The sequence below is a fragment of the Protopterus annectens genome, chromosome 13.part0, assembly GCF_019279795.1.
Source record: "Protopterus annectens isolate FY-2018-M chromosome 13.part0, PAN1.0, whole genome shotgun sequence".
Classification (NCBI taxonomy): Eukaryota; Metazoa; Chordata; order Ceratodontiformes; family Protopteridae; genus Protopterus; species Protopterus annectens.
The window spans coordinates 839,466,334-839,486,114 of NC_056747.1; the positions used below are offsets into that span (position 1 = coordinate 839,466,334).

Genomic DNA, 19,781 nt, shown 5'->3' on the forward strand with positions numbered 1-19,781 from the left:
GCTGCCCCAGCTCTTCAATAGAAAAACAAAACAAAAAAAGTCCGTGATCAGGTACCTGAGGCTCCTGAAATGCAGGAGCTAGTTAGGTTCCATCTCTGCATCCAGCCCCCAACCCTTTAAAAAAAAGAAGCAAGTCTTTTTTCCTTTTAAGTTATGGCAAGTATTTGCTAGAGTTTATATCCCTCATGGAGCACTGTGGTCAAAGAATACAGTACTTTATTAATAAGTGGCTTGTATTTGCAGTGTAAATTTGATTAAGTAATATTATGGGAACATGGCTTAAAAAATTATTTAAAAATGGCTCGTATTTGCAGTGTAAGTGAGGAAAAAGTAATAAAGATAAGATGAATAAGAATAGTTCTAAGAAAGTACCGAGTTTGCATCAAATTAGTAGCTAGTGCAGGATTACAACTGCAGTGAATTAGTGGGTATAAGAATGACTAGGTTTGTTTGTAGAGAATTTGACACTGGAAGAACCTGAATATATCTAGTACACTGTAAGAAGTGGCAGCCAACACTGTTTTTACTAGCAGGAAAACAAAAGAATTGATAAAAATGAGCTAGAAATCAGCCAAAAGTGCCTGCTTACAGAATACAGTAGCACTTCATTTCTGCGCCACTGAAAAACTGCCACAAGTTCTTAGAAGCTAAAACTTCACCAAAAACTGTCTGGAAAACTTACAATACAGTAGCAACATTTAGGAGAAGCAGCAGAAAGATACCAGAAACATGTTATGAATGCAGTGGCAGCCAGACCACTGTATAAACATAACAGAACCTTTTTAACCGAACAGTAAAAAAAGTACAGTACAACTGAATAAAATAGCAGTTAAACTGTATTCACTAGGCAAGTATAAGTGCAACAGAAAACAGTATTTTCTTGCTGTTTAGATCTAAATCATCTCAAAATGACAAATTTAGTAATTTCAGACCATGTAGTCTGTACTAGAGTCTTTAAATAACTCCTGCCTCCTTTGTCTACTCATTCTCTCTTTCTCTGTATATACATACAATCATGTATGTGTGTTTTTATATATATATATATATATATATATATATATATATATATATATATATACACATATATTATGTGTGTGTGTGTGTATATGATTATTTCATTATTTTGCTGACTCGCTCATTTGGCATATACTGCTGTGGTCAAGACTCAATTAAAAATAAAAGGAACAATGTTTTAAGGAGGGGTGCAAGTCCCTCTCTTCACTGTGTAGCAATCCCACAAAATCAGTGCAGGCATCCTGCAATGAAATGGCAGTTTGACAAAACAGTCTTCCTAACGAAACGTTCGCTGTAACAAATGTACAATTAAACACACCAACCTCATGTGTATGTGTGTGTAATATATATATTTTTACTGAAAATGCACGTTCGTGAAAGGCAAATAAAAAGAAAAAAAAAGAAAAAACTGGAAAAAAAAACAGTAATCACATTTATGCAGGGGGCAAGCCCACCTGCACCCCCCCATGTGGGAGGCTGGGCCCCCCACATCTGCCCTACTTTTATATTCTCACTCCGAGATTGCACTATAGTGGGGAAAATGGAATATTCCCTTATCCCCACTGTACAGTGATCTAAGCAACAGCCCTCATCACTTAGTTGCCTTTTTTATGTGTTTTTTTTGGTCTTTCGCGAAAGTGCATTTTCAGTAAAAATATACTTTCGCGAAAGTGTGCGCACCTGTTTCCGTTTTGAGGAAACGATCCTCGGCTCCGACTCGGCACTTGCTAAGCTCAAGAGTCACTTCCACCAGCTCGAGGCAGCCCCATATCCCATGATGCAAGGCGGTGATTACCCAGATCTCGTTTGCCGCTTCGCTCATGAGGTAACTTTTTACCAGCTCCTGGTAAGTAAATTTTTCTCTACTTTTTTCTGAGACTTTAGTCCACCCCATTACTTTATATTTATATATATATTACTTAACTTCTCGATTCACTTAGCTCTATTCCCGTTAGTGTCCCGTTCCTTTATTTATATTTTTTGCTAGTCGGGCCTTAGGTCTTTACCCCTCCTATATTTTTCCTGTCAGGGTTTGTTTGGGTGTGTCTGTGTGTTTTTTCCCTGTACTTGGATTTGTTAAACTAGTTTAATTTTTGGACTGAGTGTGTAGTGTGTGTGTGAAGGTACTCAGTCATGTCTAAAGAGGCTAGGGTCTCAGGCTTCAAGAAGTGTGACTCGTGCTGTCAGAAGATGTCTCTGACAGACGGTCACACTTCTTGTATTTATTGCCTGGGACCTCTACACCTGCAGGACTCCTGTGCTATTTGCCACTCCTTCAGCCAGAGAGTCCTGCAGGAATGTAGAAATAAACTTATTCTCAGGGGCTTATTAAAGCCTGAGAGCTCCCCGGCTAAGTCCGGCTCGGGGAAGCCCTCAAAGCCTCCCAAGGCCCAGGCTTCAGTGTCCAAGCCTTCGGCCTTGGCTCCGACTCCCTCGGAGTCGAGATCGGCTCCGGCTGGAGCCGATCCTTCCTTCTCTGAAGGTTCGGTATCGGCGCCGATACTCTTGCTTCCATGCCTGTGTCAGCTTCGGCTGGAGCCGACACATCTCTGACCCAGCTCGGAGCCGACAAGTTGTCGGCTCCAACTGGAACCGAAGGTTCTTCGGCTCCGATGGCTCCATCGAGAAAGAGATCCAGATCTCCGTCGCTGGAGTCTATTCATTCGGCTCCGGCCTCTTCCTTACTTTCGGAGCGGAGCCATCGGAGCCGATCCTCAAGGTCTTCCAGACTCTCAGACCATGACTTGGAGAGAGTGGTGAGTAAACTGCTGAAATCACAGGCACTGGTCCAGATGCTTCATAGCCCGTCTCAGCAGACGACCGCTATTCCACACCCTCCAGAAATTCCTCCTTCGACTCTCCTTCAGAGCTCAGAGCCAGAGCTTATTGGAACTGTGACTGTTGGTGCTTCGGAGCCGATACCACTCCTTTCGGCTCCGTCGTCTTCGACTCCTATCTCCTCCTTGAGACCGTCCTTGGAGGGATCCGGTCGTCGGGCTTCCCTTGTCTGTTCCGAGGGGGCGAGTGGCATCGGACCCTTGTCCGACCCCGTTCTCCCCTTCGGAGCTTCGGCTTTGGTAAGCTCGGCACCGACATCTGCTTCGGAGCCTTCCCTTTTGGTGGGGCCGGGGATTCCTGTTTCCTCGGAGCGGGAACTCTCGGTCCTCCCCGGGAGGGGAGCCTTCGAGGTGATGAGGAGTGTACTAGCCCCCGAGCTGAGTCAACAGTCTGTCCCTTTAGCTCCTCCCTCTTCAGTGCCTGTAGCTATCTCTTCCCACTCTCTTGCTCCCGGACCCAGAGATCCATTGCCCCAGGTTTCCCCATTGGGAATACCTTCCTCTTCCGAGGTTTCTCCTGATCCTTCAGGGGAGCCCCCGCGTAAGAGGACCTGCAAGAGGAAGCATTTAGACTCCCCTGAGTCTACGACATCAGATACCGACTTAGATGAGTCGGAGGGATCCCCAAGATCCCCCTCTGAGGATGTCTCCTTTTCAGACATTCTTGAACTCCTCAAACAGAGGGGGGAACTGGCCCTCCATTAACCCCTCTGGGGATGAGTCGGTATACCTGGAGGCTTTTGGATCTCGACCCTCCACCTCCTGGGTGTCTCCGCCTTTCGACCCCCTCATGGACATGATAGCTCGAAAGGCGTGGGCATCTCCTGATTCTGTGGAACCAGTCCCCAGGAGGCCTTCTAAATTTATCACGGCCCCCACTGAAAAACAGTTTCTCACCAAAGGTGTCCCACGCCACCAAAAAGGAACTTGCAGATCCTTCCGTACCAGTCCATCCTCCTAACAAGGAGTCTAGGACCATGGACAGGTATGGTAAGCGGATGTTTTCCTCAGCGACCTTTGCTATGCGTTCACTGAATTATCTATGTCACTTCACCCGACTTCAAAGAGATATCCTCAAGGAATTGGGTGAGGTGGTACAGGATCCGTCAGCTGCTGGGGCTCAAGAGAAGATTGCCTCTCAGCTGGGAATCCTAAATTCCATAACTAACTCCTCCATGCGGCTCATTTCTTGTGCAGCCGATGGAGCGAGTAGAGCTGCAGGCACAGGAGTGGCTCTCAGACGTCAGTCCTGGATGCGACTTTGCAATTTTGCAGACCCCTTTAAGGCATCCTTCACAAACTCTCCCTTCGATGGGACAACTTTGTTTGGACCTCAGGTGAAGGACACTTTGACCAGGTGCGAGCAAGACGGCAAGACTCTTCCTGCCGTAGGAGTCCGTTTCTCCACCCCTTCAAGACCTTACCCCAAAGGTCAAAAGGGAGGGAAAATGTGGTTCCGAAAATCTCAAGGAGTCACGCCTGACGCACGTGGTCAGTTTACCCCCAGAGGCAGAGGGGGTAATAACAACAGACGCCGCCCTAGGGGCAGAGGGGGTCCGCAGAACCAGGGCAGCAGAGAGCCTCTCTCTGACAAGCCCTTCCAGCATCCCTGAGGTGTTGCCCGACTGCCCACCCTTGGAGGCAGTCGGGGGGAGATTGTCACTGTACCCAGAAGCCTGGCTTTCCCTTTCTCAAGACAAATGGGTACAGTCAATCATATCCGAGGGTTACAGAATACCTTTCGAGAAAAGCCCCTTCCCTCAAAAAGGATCCCTTCCAGACGTTCCACCCGGTCTAAGGGAAATTGCAAAGCTAGAGGTTTCAAAACTTCTAGAGAAAAGGGCCATCCAGCCAGTTCCAGCAGGCCATTTAGAATCCGGAATCTACTCAAGGTTCTTTTTGGTCCCCAAATAGACGGGAGACTGGAGACCAATATTAGACCTCAGCAGACTAAACAAGTCTATCAAAAAGACGAGATTTCGGATGGTCACACTTCAGTCGATTTTGCCCTTTCTGGACAAAGACAACTGGATGTCCTCTATAGACCTTCAGGATGCGTACTATCACATAAAAATCCACAGATGCTCCAGAAGGTTTCTCCGATTTCGGCTGGGGACCAGTCATTTTCAATTCAGAGCCCTGCCCTTTGGTCTCACCACAGCCCCCAGAGTGTTCACCAAATGCATGGCAGCGGTCATGGCTCACCTGAGACGTCAAGGATTCCAGGTGTTTCCGTACCTAGACGACTGGCTCCTCACAGCCACCACCAGGCATCAACTTCTCCAGGCCAGGGATTACACTCTACGTCTCTGCAGCCAGTTAGGGATTTCTGTCAACTTCGAAAAGTCTTCCTTATCGCCTTGCCAATCTATTACCTTTATAGGCACAGATCTAGACACTACTCGGATGTCAGCAAATCTAACAAATCAAAGAATCCTGGATATCCAGAATCATGTTCGGATCATCCTATTCAGCAAAAAGGTACAAGCCAGGTTGGTCCTGAAAGTATTAGGCCTAATGGCAGCTGCCATAACACTTCTTCCTCTGGCCCGCTTTTACATGCGTCTCCTACAGTGGATGTTGTTTACCCAATGGTCCTTCCAGCAGTTGCCCATGCGTCACAAGATCCTTGTCACACAGATCTGCAAGAGCCACCTATCCTGGTGGATTTCTTCCCCCCTAGTCCATCAGGGCTGACCATTTGTCCCCCCGGCCCCGGTAGCCACGGTCACTTCGGATGCCTCCATGATCAGGTGGGGGGGCATTATCAGGGCAGGATGGTCCATGGCACGTGGCAACCGTTCGAATACCACCTGCATATAAATGTCCTAGAGATGAGAGCAGTGCTTTTAACGTTGCAAGCCCTCAATGACTTTCTTCCTTTAGGAACTATCGCAGTTCACACGGACAACATGTCCATAGTATGGTATGTCAGCAAACAGGGCAGGACCAAGTCCTATCCTCTGTGTTGAGAAGATCTCAGACTTTGGCAATGGGTGATCTCCTCTCAGCGGTTTCTGATAGCAACGCATATCCCCGGGAAAACCAACAATGTTAAGTTGTCAATCTCGCCTTCATTCTTGCTTGATGGGTTCGGAGCCGATCCTCGGCTCCGACTCGGCACTTGCTTTAGCTCGAGAACTCCTTTTACCAGCTCGAGGCAGCCCCATATCCCATGATGCAAGGCAGTAAGTACCCAGATCTCGTTTGCCGCTTCGCTTGGGAGGTCTTCTCTTTACCAGCTCCTGGTAAGTAGTTCACATTTGTGATATTTCAAGCCCCTTTTAGTTTAAAACTAATTTTTTGATAGTTTAAATTTATTTCTACCCTTTTTCTGACAGAAATCCTGTCTCTTTTAATTTTTTGTTAGTCAATTTTCCCTATCCCATCCCCCCCCTGTTAGGGTGTGTGTGTTGGTGTTTTTATAAAATACCTCTTGGTATTTTGTTTTATTTAATTTTGACTGGTGTGTCTGTGTGTGTTGTGTCGGCACCATGTCTAAGGAGAGGGTTTCAGGTTTTAAGAAGTGTGACTCGTGCTGTCAGAAGATGTCTCTGACAGACGGTCACACTTCTTGCCTGTATTGTTTGGGCCCTCTTCACCTGCAGGACTCCTGTGCTATTTGTCACTCCTTCAGCCAGAGAGTCCTGCAGGAGAGACGTAACAAGTTGATTCTCAGGGGTCTTCTTAAGCCGGAGGGCTCTCCGGCTAAGTCGGCTCCACAAAAATCAACTAAAACTGCCAAGGCCCAGGCTTCTGTTTCTAAGCCTGCGGCCTCGGCTCCGACTCGTATTGAGTCGAGATCGGCTCCGGCTGGAGCCGATTCTGGATCCACAAAGCTTTCGGCGCCGATGGCTATCGGTGCCGAATCTGTTTTGACCACTTCGATGTCGGCTCCGACACCCATGTGGCACAGGCATCGGTGTCGGCTCCGATCGGCTCCGACACCGTTACTTTGGTGGCTGTATCGGCTCCGGCTGGAGCCGATACATCAAGACGTTCTGTCGGCTCCGAGAAGTCGGTGCCGACAGGATCTGTAGTATCGGCTCCGATGGCCCATTCCAGGAAGAGGTCGAGGTCTCCTTCCTTGGAGCCGATACTTTCGGCTCCGGCTTCGCCTCTTCTATCGGAACGGAGCCATCGGAGCCGATCTTCAAGGTCATCCAGGTTGTCAGATCATGACCTAGAGAGAGTGGTCAGTAGATTACTCAAGTCACAGGTACTGGCCCAAATGCTACACAGTCCGTCTCAGCAGACGACTGTTGGTCCACACCCCGTTACAGTTCCTCCTTCAACTCTACCCCAGAGCTTGGAGTTGGAGTCTTCGGGCATGGTTACTGCTACGGCTGGAGGGCGGATACCCCTTCTGTTCCTTCAGCCCCTACTCTTATCTCCTCTTCCTTAGAGGGATTCGGTGGTCGGACTTCGATGGCCTCCTCCGAGGGGGTGAGTGGCATCGGACCCTTGTCCGAGCCCGCTCTTCCCCTTGGAGCCTCGGCCTTGGTGAGCTCGGCTCCGACATCTGCCTCGGAGACTTCCTTTTCGGTGGTTCCTGGAGTTCCTAGCTCTTGAGCGGGTTCTCTCGGACCTGCCTGGGAGGGGAGCATTCGAGGTGATGAAGAGTGTACAGGCCACTGGTATCAGTCAGCAGTCTCTTCCCGTAGCTCCTCCCTCTATGGTACCTGTTGACATCTCTGCCACTTCTCTTGCTACAGGACCCAGAGATCCTCCGCCTCAGGTTTCCCCATTGGGAATTTCCCCCTCTTCCGAGGATTCTCCTGATGTTTTGGGAGATCCTCCTAGGAAGAGGACTTGTAAGAGGAAGCATGTAGACTCCCCCGAGTCTGTCACTTCGGATACTGACTTTGATGAGTCAGAGGGATCTCCTAGATCCCCCTCTGAGGATGTCTCCTTTTCAGACATCCTAGAACTTCCTCAAACAGAGGGGAAACTGGCCCACCAACAATCCCTCTGAGGATGAGTCAGTATACCTAGAGGCGTTTGGATCTCGGCCCTCCACCTCCTGGGTGTCTCCGCCTTCTGACCACCTTATGCAGGTTATTGCACGAAAGGCGTGGACAGCTCCTGACTCTGTAGAGCCAGTCCCTAGGAGGCCTTCTAAATTTATCACTGCCTCTAGTGACAAACAATTCCTAACCAAGGGTGTCCCCGCTGATGCCATGGTGGTGGCTGCGCCACCAAAAGGAACTTGCAGATCCTTCCGTGCCCGTCCATCCTCCTAATAAGGACTCTAGGACCATGGATAGGTATGCAAGCGGATGTTTTCCTCAGCGACCTTTGCTATGCGTTCGCTGAATTATCTTTGTCACTTCACCAGACTCCAGAGATATCCTGAAGGAGCTGGGAGAAGTAGTTCAGGATCCTACAGCTGCAGGGGCTCAAGAAAAGATTGCTTCGCAGCTAGGAACCCTCAATTCCATTGCTAACTCCTCCATGCGGCTAATATCTTATGCTGCGGATGGAGGGAGTAGTGCCGCTGTCACAGGTGTGGCTCTTAGGCGCCAAGCCTGGATGCGGCTATGTGATTTTCGCGGATCCCTTTAAGGCGTCCTTCACAAATTCTCCCTTTGATGGGTCAGCTTTGTTTGGCCCTCAGGTGAAGGAGACCTTGACCAGGTGTGAACAGGACGGCAAGACTCTTTCTGCTGTTGGAGTCCGTTTTTCCACCCCTTCTAGGCCTTATCCCAAAGGACAGAAGGGTGGGAAGATGTGGTTCCGTAAATCCCAAGGAGTCACGCCCGGATTCACGTGGTCAGTTTACCCCTAGAGGCAGAGGGGTAACAACAACAGGCGCGCTCTAGAGGCAGAGGAGGTCCGAAGAACCAGGGAAACAGGGAGCCTCTCTCTGATAAGCCCTTTCAGCATCCCTGAGGTGTTGCCCGGCTGTCCCTCCTTGGAGGCAGTCGGGAAGATTATCACTGTACCCAGAAGCCTGGCATTCCCTCACTCAAGACAGATGGGTACAGTCGATCATATCCAAGGGTTACATAATTCCTTTCGAGGAAAGTCCCTTCCCCTCAAGTTCCCTTCCAGATGTACCACCCGGTCTAAGGGACATTGCAGAGTTAGAAATCGCAAAACTACTGCAAAAAAGAGCCATTCAGCCAGTTACAATAGACCATTCAGAGCCCGGAATCTACTCAAGGTTCTTTTTGGTCCCCAAAAAGACGGGAGACTGGAGACCAATATTGGATCTCAGCAGACTCAACAAGTCTGTCAGGAAGACAAGATTCCGAATGGTCACTCTTCAGTCAATTCCGCCCTTCTTACAGAAGGACAACTGGATGTGCTCAATAGATCTTCAGGATGCGTACTATCACATCAAAATTCACAGACGCTCCAGGAGATTTCTCCGCTTTCGGCTGGGGTCCAGTCATTTCCAGTTCAGAGCCCTGCCCTTTGGTTTCACTACAGCCCCCAGAGTGTTCACCAAATGCATGGCAGTGGTCACGGCTCACCTGAGACGTCAATGATTCCAGGTGTTTCCGTATCTCGACGACTGGCTCCTGTCAGCCACCACCAGGCATCAGCTTATACAAGCCAGGGATTACACAATAGACCTTTGTTCTCATTTGGGCATCTCAGTCAACTTCGAAAAGTCATCCTTATCGCCCTGCCAGTCTATTACCTTCATAGGCAAACTTAAACACTGTTCGGATGTCAGCTACCCTTACAGAACAAAGAGTTTCAGACATTCAGACTCATGTCAGGATCATTCTGGCCAGCAAGAAAGTACAGGCCAGAATGGTTCTAAAGGTATTAGGTCTCATGGCTGCGGCCATTACTCTTCTTCCCCTGGCTCGATTCTACATGCGCCTCCTTCAGTGGATGCTGTTCACACAGTGGTCATACCAGCAACTCCCAATGCGTCACCAGATTCTGGTGACACAAACATGCAAAGAACATCTTGCTTGGTGGATCACATCGTCTTAGGTTCACCAAGGCAGGTGTTTTGTACCTCCGTCCCCGATAGCCACTGTCACCACGGATGCCTCCCTGATCGGGTGGGGCCGTCATTATCAGGGCAGGATGGTTCATGGGACGTGGCAACCGTTCGAGTACCATCTGCACATAAATGTCCTGGAGATGAGAGCAGTGCTTTTAACGTTGCAAGCCCTCAACGACTTTCTTCCCGTAGGGACAATTGCAGTCCACACAGACAACATGTCTGTAGTGTGGTATATCAACAAACAGGGCGGAACCAAGTCCTACCCCTTGTGTCGAAGCGCTCAGACTTTGGCAATGGGCGATCTCCTCTCATCGGTTTCTGGTAGCAACGCATATCCCTGGGAAAACCAACATTATAGCGGACAGATTGAGCAGAGCTATTCTCATGCCTCACGAGTGGTCTCTCAAGCAATCCGTGGCGGAAGAGATTTTTCTGGAATGGGGTCGCCCATGTTGCGATCTTTTGCTACTCCCCAAAACAGCAAATGTCCAGACTTCTTCAGCCTCTTCCCTCTATCAGGCCATTCCCCCAGAGACTCTCTGACCCAGGATTGGCCCCAGGGACTTCTTTATGCCTTCCCCATTTCCTCTGATCCCTCAGGTGATCCAGAAAGCTACCGCTTTGAGAGCCAAATTGATTCTCATTGCCCTTACTGGCCTCGACAAGTTTGGTTCCCGTTCCTCCATCATCACCTTTTGGTGCAGCCGTGGCATCTGGACCCAGTGCCAGATCTACTGATTCACCAGTCCGGTCAGCTGCACCGGTCAATCCCTTCTCTCAACCTCACAGCATGGTTGCTCCACTTCCTTCCTTAGCCAGGCTTCCTTTGATCTCTAACCCAGTTAGAGATATCATAGTAGCTTCACTAAAATCCTCTACCAGGAGGATTTACACAAGCAATTGGAACGTTTCTCTTATTGGGCTAAGGCCCAAAATATTGATCCTTTTACTGCCCCTGTTCAGGCAGTTCTGGACTTCTTAGCAGAGATTTTTCATGCAGGCTCCTCTTCTTCCACAGTCAGAGTTCAGTTGGCTGCTATTTCTAATTTTCATGTCGGGATAGCAGATCATAATATTATGACCCATAGGCTCTGCAGGGCCATTTTGAATGGAAATTTCCTACAAAAGCCACCAATCATGAATCCTCCTCCTCAGTGGGATCTAAATTTAGTGCTGACATCCTTGATTCTTCCCCTTCGAGCCAGCTGTTTCTTGTTCCCTAAAATATCTTTCTTGGAAAACGTTATTCCTAGTGGCTATTACATCTGCCAGGAGGGTGTCTGAACTTCATGCTCTTTCGGTTCGACCCCTATTTGATTTTTCACAAAGACAGAGTATCTTTGAGAACTAATCCATCCTTTTTACCTAAGGTCGCTTCAAAAACAATCTGAATCAATCCATTGATCTCCTGTATTTTTCCTAACTATTCAGATAGAGCTGAACAAAAGCTACATTATCTTGATGTCCACCGTCAGCTTAGATATTATTTGGACAGAACAAAAAATTTAGAAAATCTGATCAACTTTTGTTTCCTATGCGGATAATAAAAAGGCCTTCCTGTTTCTAAAGTGACTTTGTCCAGATGGCTTTCTTCGGTCATCACTGAAATTTATACGATCAGGGGAAAACAGCTGTGCTCAAAACCTAAAGCACATTCAACTAGGAGTTTAGCTACTTCTACAGCCTTTCAAGCTAGACTGCCTTTGGACACTATTTGTGCAGCGCCACTTGGGCCACTCCTCACACTTTTGTTTCCCATTACAAATTGGACTTGGCCTCCAGGGACAGAGCCAGTTTTGGCTCTACAGTCCTCAAGAGTTTGTTCCATTGAGCCACCCAGGATAGAGGTGCTAGGGGCGGTCCCATCAAGCAAGAATGAAGGCGAGATTGACAACTTAACATTAAGAAGTTATGTACCTACCATAACGCGTTCCATGTTAGTTGTCTTCTCTGCCTTCTTTCTTGCGACCCTCCCTCCTTCCCCCTGGCCTGGACAGACCTTGTATAAGAAACTATTATGCTAAAGACCATTCAGACCTGGTCCTTTTTCCATCTGTAAGTTTCTTCTTCCTTTGGGAAGTATTTTATGCTTGGTGTTATTGCCCTTTGTCAACAAACGAGATCTGGGTACTTACTGCCTTGCATCATGGGATATGGGGCTGCCTCGAGCTGGTAAAAGGAGTTCTCGAGCTAAAGCAAGTGCCAAGTCGGAGCCGAGGATCGGCTCCGAACCCATCAAGCAAGAAAGAAGGCGAGAGAAGACAACTAACATGGAACGTTATGGTAGGTACATAACTTCTTATTATAGCGGACAGGTTGAGCAGAGCTATACTCATGCCTCACGAGTGGTCTCTCAAACAATCTATAGCGGAAGAGATTTTTCAGAAGTGGGCCCTCCTTGCTGCGACCTTTTTGCTACACCCCAAAACAGCAAATGCCCAGACTTCTTCTCTCTTTCCACTTCCAGGCCATCCCCCCAGAGACGCTCTAACCCAGGATTGGCCCCGGGGACTTCTTTATGCTTTTCCCCCTTTTCCGTTGATTCCTCAAGTGCTTCAGAAAGCTACCGACTTGAGAGCCAAGCTGATTCTCATTGCTCCTTACTGGCCTCGACAAATTTGGTTCCCGTTCCTTCATCGACATCTCTTAGTGCAGCCTTGGCATCTGGACCCAGTTCCAGATGATCTGACCCACCAGTCGGGTCAACTGCACCGGTCCATTCGTTCCCTCAACCTCACTGCTTGGTTGCTCCACTTCCTTCCTTAGCCAGGCTTCCTATGATCTCTAATCCCGTTAGGGATATCATAGTAGCTTCTCTAAAGCCCTCTACCAGAAGGATTTACTCTAGCAAATGGCAACGTTTTTCCTTTTGGGCAAGGTCTAAGAACATAGATCCCTTTACTGCCCCTATTCAGTCAGTTTTGGACTTCCTAGCTGAAATTTTTCACTCTGGTTCTTCTTCTTCCACAGTTAAAGTCCAGCTGGCAGCAATCTCGAATTTTCATGTCGGATTTGCAGACCAGAACATTATGTCTCACAAACTTTGCAAAGCCTTTCTCAGAGGGATCTTCCTACTTAAACCCCCTGTTAGGGATCCTCCACTGCAGTGGGATCTAAATTTAGTGCTGGCATCCTTAATACTTCCCCCTTTTGAACCGGCTGCTACATGCTCGTTAAAATTTCTGTCTTGGAAAAGACACTCTTTCTAGTCACTATTACTTCGGCTAGAAGGGTGTCTGAACTTCATGCTCTCTGTGTTCGTCCCCCTTACTTGGTCTTCCACAAGGATAGAGTATCTTTGAGAACTAATCCGTCTTTTTTGCCCAAGGTTGCTTCCAAGACAAATTTAAACCAATCTATTGATCTTCCAGTATTTTTTCCCAATTATTCTGACAGGCGGAACAAAAATTGCATTGCCTAGATGTTCATCGCCAACTCAGATATTACTTGGACAGATCAAAGCAATCTAGAAAGTCTGACCAGCTTTTTCTTTCTTATGCTGAAAATAAGAAAGGTCTCCCTGTTTCTAAGGTGACCTTATCCAGATGGCTGTCTTCCACTATTTCTTACATTTATCAGCTTAGGGGCAAACAGCTGATCTCAACACCAAAAGCACATTCTACCAGAAGCCTAGCCACATCTACAGCCTTTCAGGCTAGACTACCCTTAGACACTATTTGTGCAGCAGCCACTTGGGCCACTCCTCATACCTTCGTCTCACATTACAAATTGGATTTGGCCTCCAGGGACAGGGCGAGTTTTGGTTCCACAGTTCTCAAGAGTCTGTTCCATTGAGCCACCCAGGATAGAGGTGCTAGGGACGCGGTCCCATCCAGCAAGAATGAAGGCGAGATTGACAACTTAACATTTAGAAGTTATCTACCTACCATAACGTTCCATGTTAGTTGTCTTCTCTCGCCTTCTTTCTTGCATCCCTCCCTCCTGTCCCCCTAGCCTGGACAGACCTTGAACTATCCTCTTCTCTGGGAGATTTCTCCCTTGGACACCAGTTAGCTCTGCACTTGGGTTCCCCTTACAGTTTTTTCTCAGGGTAGTTGTTCTTCTTCCCTTGGGGGAAGATAGTAGTTATTTTTTTTCCTCTAGCTACCAAATGAGATCTGGGTAATCACCGCCTTGCATCATGGGATATGGGGCTGCCTCGAGCTGGTGGAAGTGACTCTTGAGCTTAGCAAGTGCCGAGTCGGAGCCGAGGATCGGCTCTGAACCCATCCAGCAAGAAAGAAGACGAGAGAAGACAACTAACATGGAACGTTATGGTAGGTACATAACTTCTAATTCCATAGGTAGGTACTAGGCAAGCACTCGTGAAGACAATATAAATGTACCCTGCCCTTGGATTTGCTATGCTATGCTTCAGCTGTGCCTGCTGTCTAACTTTTCATGGTGGGCTCCACAGAGTGTCCCAGGGATGAATTTATGAAAACCCATACAGTTGTTAAGACCAACTTTAAAAGCAGATGGGGTATTGTTTTGTTTGATGTGTAGGGAAGGCTTGCTCTAAAAGTATATTTACTTAAGTAGCTATTGAGAGGCAGAGAAATGTTATTGGTAGGTGTTTTATGTGAAAATAATTAGTTTTCTTTTGTTTAGTTTGTTGTGGTACAAATAGAATGGATTAGATATTCTGTATTATATGTATTAGTGCATTTAAATCGTGTTGCAGCTATGTTGTTATGTACGGTATTTAGTAGTGCTTTTTAATTCTTGTTGCAGCTTTAATTTAGTTTAATTTATTTTGTTAGTAAAACCACTTTTCTGCTTTGTTGACCCATTTCATTGAATTTTTAACATCCACTGGGATTACTGCCAAATGTGGCGGGTAGTGGTCTCAGCTTAGTATGCTGTATGGAGTAAAGTGTTTTGGGAGTCGATTAGTTTTCTTTTGATACAGCATCAAGTAGTGGAACATGGGTACATCTGTATCTTGTTAGGAATGCTGTTTCATGGAAGAATGGATTTATTCCTAAAGTTTTGAGTGTTTCCTTTTGCATTAGTGATGATTTATTTGCAAGAAGATAAATCCTTCATCGCTACGTGAAAATGTCAGACATTCCTAGACCACCAGTGGGACAGATAAATTCCTCAGCTTTGAGTTTCTCTGGATGCATTGTTAGAACAGCCATGTAGTACAACTGGAAATTGTTTCATCTCTAGATCCATTTATTTCAGTTTTAATAAAGTACATTTCATTTGCATTGCAGGACAAACCCCATTGGTATGAAGGGGCATATGGCAAAATGTTATGGGGATTTGGTTCAAGAACTCTGGAATGGGACTCAGAAGAATGTGGCACCATTAAAACTCAGGGTAAGGAAGGCACACATAAAGTTGTTCTTGTTTGAAGTAGGGTTATTGTTCCAGCATTATTTGAACAGACTAAATTTTGCATTGGTCAGTCAACTTTCTATGATAGTACAATTGCAACTGTATGAAGTTTCTATGTTCATAGATCATTTCAAATCTGAAAAGGGCTGTTTATGGTCATTACACCCGTCTAGTTTCCAAACGCATAAGTAATCAAGCAAGCAACCACTGCATCTGTTGAAGACCCTTACTTTTGCATGAAACAAGAGCTTCCATTTGATTAAAGCTGTTGTCGAGCTGGAAAAAAGTGAAATATCTGAAATGTACAGAAAAATCTAACCTAAATGTTTGTCATACAGGGGGGTATTCATAAACATTTGTAATGATGTGACTTAGTGTGCACTGCCCAGTTGTTCTAATTAAGTATGCATTAGGACTAACGTAGCTTCATCATTCTGTGAAAAATGCTGTGTGATAAATTAGACCAACTTTTCTAGCAGCAGTTGGAGGTGTGGCACACTATTAACAGTCACATGACCAGAGTAACAAGAGTAGTGAAGTGGTACTTTCAAAGCTGCGTATGTTCACACATGCAAGAAATTGCTTCTTAGCAGCAGCTGAGGGCCAGCACAGCAAAGTGCCAATCATACCTTTTGAGTGTACCTCATTGCAAGGAACGTTCCTCATTTGGGGTCTTAAAAAGTTCATATTCCTTGAAGTTCCACATTGAAAGCATCTGGCATAAATTCAGTCAACTAAGCAGCACTCATGTGCCAGTAAATATCTTTAAACTTAAAGGAGAACTGAGTACTTGTTTTCTCTTTAACTGGACGAAAGGGAAAAACAAGAGATCAGACCTCTTCACACCAGACCAGGAGAAGCCACTGCCACTCCAGGAAAGCCAAAGGAATTACCAGACAAATAACAGGGTATCGAATCTAGTGAGGACCATTTAAGTACTGAGGACTTCCCAACTCCAGGCAAGTTACCCTTCTTTATTTTTGTTTACCTCAACACCCGCTTGTAGGAGGCTGAGTGTATACTTGTCACCTCAGATCTGGGACTGCACATCACTGTTTTTACACATTCAGTGTTAGGAATTTTATTAATTGATATCCATGATAAAGAGAACTGAATTATATTAATTCATCAAAAAAAAACTTTAAGTAAAAATATTACATTTTAACCATCCTTTGAGCCTCCTAGGTGAAGTTGTTAGCTGAACACTTACTATTTGTTCCATATTATACGACAAAATGTTCCTCATTTTGGAGATGGAAGGTTGAGAGCTATGGTGCCAATTCACTCCATTATGTAAATAGGAAAGAAAGTAGGAAATAAAGGCAGAAAAGGAGGAATAGCAAGCATATGGAGCACACTTAAGGGTAACCTTAAGGAAAGATAGCTGGGAAGAAAGAAAGGCATATATATTTTTTAGGGGGACAGATGCCCATTTTATATTATAAGAATAAGGGGCTTGTGTGAGAAGGAAGAGGAAGTGGGAAAGCTAGCAGCAAACAAACGAATATAAAATGCAGAGGCAGATAAGAATGTCATGGACATGAAAGGTCAGGGCACTAGTAGAGAAATGCAGAGACACAAAAGGACAACTGACGATGGTGAAGTTTGGACTTCAAACAGGGTATGGGGAATAGCACATAAGGGAGAGAATACTAGAATGTGGGATAGGATGGGTATAGGGGGCCTGTCGGACCGTCCCATTGAAGAGAGCCCATTTAATGGCATTTACCGTTGTGGTTGATGTCTTGGGGAGGCTGTGCTTGTGGCTAGGGTGGTCTAATCTCATAAATATGTCAACTGCACTTGGAGGCACTTCATCGTCCATCTGTGGGTGTGTCCACAATGGAAGCGACCAGCCACTGCATCTGATGCCCAGATGACCAAGCAATACAGGAGCCTCTAACACCCTTTTGAGAGGTGACCACAGAGGCCACTAGTGAGCCCTCCTTGTCATCTTTAGCAGGATGTTCTTTGTGCCCTTGTTGAGAGGCAGGTCTGGTGATAGCTGATGTAGCAGCACTTGGCACGTCGCTGGTGCCTATTGCTGTTTTTTGTCTTACAGGTGGACTTATAGAAGGATGATTAAAAAAAAAAATTAGTATGCCTGTATTCTAAAACTGTATGTTTGCATTACAGCCAGTAATATAGTATGCAAAACCCACTTCCTGGGCAGTCTGTCAGACCTGAGAAAGGCATTTTGTCATTGCAAAAGATGGTAGGGACAAATCCGTAAACTGTATCTGTCAAGGAAAGGTAAGGAAACAAAATGACTGTAGCTAAAAGAAAAAAAAAAACAGCGTACAATTCCTACTATAAAACAATAGCACACATTGATAGGGATGACTGCAATTAGTGATATAGACAATAGGCAAGAGGGGCTGGAATTTATTGGAGAAAATGGCAAAGGAACCAAGGTATTGGGAGCAAATAACTAAAGAGGGAAAGATGATAGAATGGGAAGACACCAGGAATTTATTTGGACTGCAGGTTAGAGATTGCCTTCCCTGTCAAGGATTGATATCAGAGTATAGGCAAAGAGAAGGAAACAGGGAGGCCCTAAATGAAAGACCAACACTGGTAGAGTTTTTATTATAGTCCAGAACAGAAGCTGCCATTAAAAAAGTAATAATTAGTAGAGCATGATAACTATAAAAATCAGTAAGAGGAGGATAGAAAGGATTGGGAAAAGAAATTGGATAAGCAGTTCACAAAGAAACGAAGCAAAGATGTATGTATCTCTCTCAAATATGCAACAAAATCTAGAAGATTTACGATTTTTGCTTGGAAATGATTACATAGATAATTGTGTACCCCATCTAACGCCAGAGAATTTTTCCTCAGGTAGACAGCAAGTGTTGGAAGTGTGACAGGGAAGAAAGAGATATTTGGGAACAAATTTTCTGGGAGTGCGGTGAGTTGGCAGACTTTAAAGCTTCCCAGAGGGATGCACTGTCAGAGATACTAGATGGCAGATTGGTTTGATGAAGAAAATGATTTTTCTGAGCTATGATACAGAATCGAAAGTGCCTAGACATGGTAAGGCTTTGCTGTGTTTAATTAAGATGGCTTTCAAAAAAGTAATTACTAGAAAATGGGATTCAAAATCTAAACCAGCTATACTAGAAATAGTGACTATAATAACAGAGATAAAACAACAGGAATTAAGATCTTTAGAAAAGGGTAGGAACAAACTACACAGGAAAAAAATGGGAATTGTGGGAACAGTACATACAGGGGACAAGTGAGGTTTAAAAGAAGGCAGGACTTAAATGAGCTATGTAATGTTTGACTGAAAATTATTGGGTAGATTATAAGTGATGTATAATGTTTGCAACTGGGAGTGTCAGTATGGTTTGTAATGTAAAATGCTTGCAACTAGGATTGTGTCTGTATGGTTTGTTTGTTTATGTATTTATTTATTTAAGTCTGATGACCGGGGAAGTCCACTGGGCCAAGAAGAGCCCATTTTCAGTGCAGGCCTGGGAAGAAAAGCTCCACAATAATTGCAAGTTACATTTTACATGTTACAGAAGGACATAGTTCATACAACTAATTAAATATTTACACATAAGCTCCATGATGTTTGCAATTGGCTTGTTACAATGTTACAAAAATGAAAGACATAATTCATTACAGAAATTTCAACATTTACATAAAGTGAATATTTTTGTTATAAACTCAGTTGTAGGTTTTACATTTCAAAATATATACCTACTAGCCATTAGTAGGTTAGGAAAACATTATACATGGAGAGGGTAATAGTATATTTGAGACTGGAGAGTATAGTACAATAGATATTAGAGAGAAAATTAGTTTTTGGTAAGGGAGAGATTGTTTTGGGTGGGATGAAGTAATAGTAGAGGTAGGTGGATGAGTCAGTGCAAAGTGGAATGGGGGGGGGATTAAGTTGGAGCATGGCAAGGGCATTCCCATTTGGAGGAAGGATGAGAGAGTAGCTGAGATTTGAAATTTGTATGGTTATGTAGGTTGCGTAGGTGTGTGGGAAGAGAGTTCCACTGATTAGCTAAGGAGTGGGACAGCAGTAGATGGCCAGGAGGTCGTGCAGGTTTGTGGACCTGAAGAAGATTTTGGTTTTTGGATCTGAGTGAGTGGTTGGGAGTGTAAGGTTTTAAGGAAGTAGCAAGAGCTGGGCAGTTGGCAGGTTTAAAGATGAGCTTGTGGGCAATGGTGAGCTGTAGGTAACTGAGGTGGTTGGGTAGTTCAAACCAGTTGAGGGTGAAGAGGGAGTGGCAGTGGTGGGATAAGTTTTTTGAATTAGTTGCAAATTTGGAGATCTTGTGGTAGAAGGATTCAAGTTTGGACCGAAGACCAAGATGGAGATTGGTGAAAAGAGGGGCACCATACATAAGGGAAGGGAGTAGAAAGGTGGATGCAAGAGTTTGACGTGTAGAGGGGCTTAGGAAGTGGTTGTGCCTGTAAAGGAGACCTAACTTTTGATGTTTTTTCTTGATTGTGGAGCAGATGTGGGTGTCAAATTTTAGTTCTTCATCAATAATGATGCCAAGAAGCTTGGTGTTGGGAACGATTTCAAGGAGGCTGTTTTGGCTCTGTATAGTGAATATGGATTTGTCAATGGAGTTTTTGGTAGGGGG

At 45.5% G+C, this 19,781-nt stretch overlaps 1 protein-coding gene across 2 annotated transcripts in view; it reads left to right on the forward strand.

Annotated features, from left to right (window-relative positions):
• USP32 (ubiquitin specific peptidase 32) overlaps positions 1-19,781 on the forward strand; it is a 3,310,274-nt gene that overhangs the window by 2,256,210 nt on the left and 1,034,283 nt on the right. For both annotated transcript variants that reach the window (XM_044054559.1, XM_044054560.1), the window contains exon 21: positions 15,045-15,150. In XM_044054559.1, the coding sequence (XP_043910494.1) occupies positions 15,045-15,150 (106 nt within the window). The remainder of the gene's footprint in view (positions 1-15,044; positions 15,151-19,781) is intronic.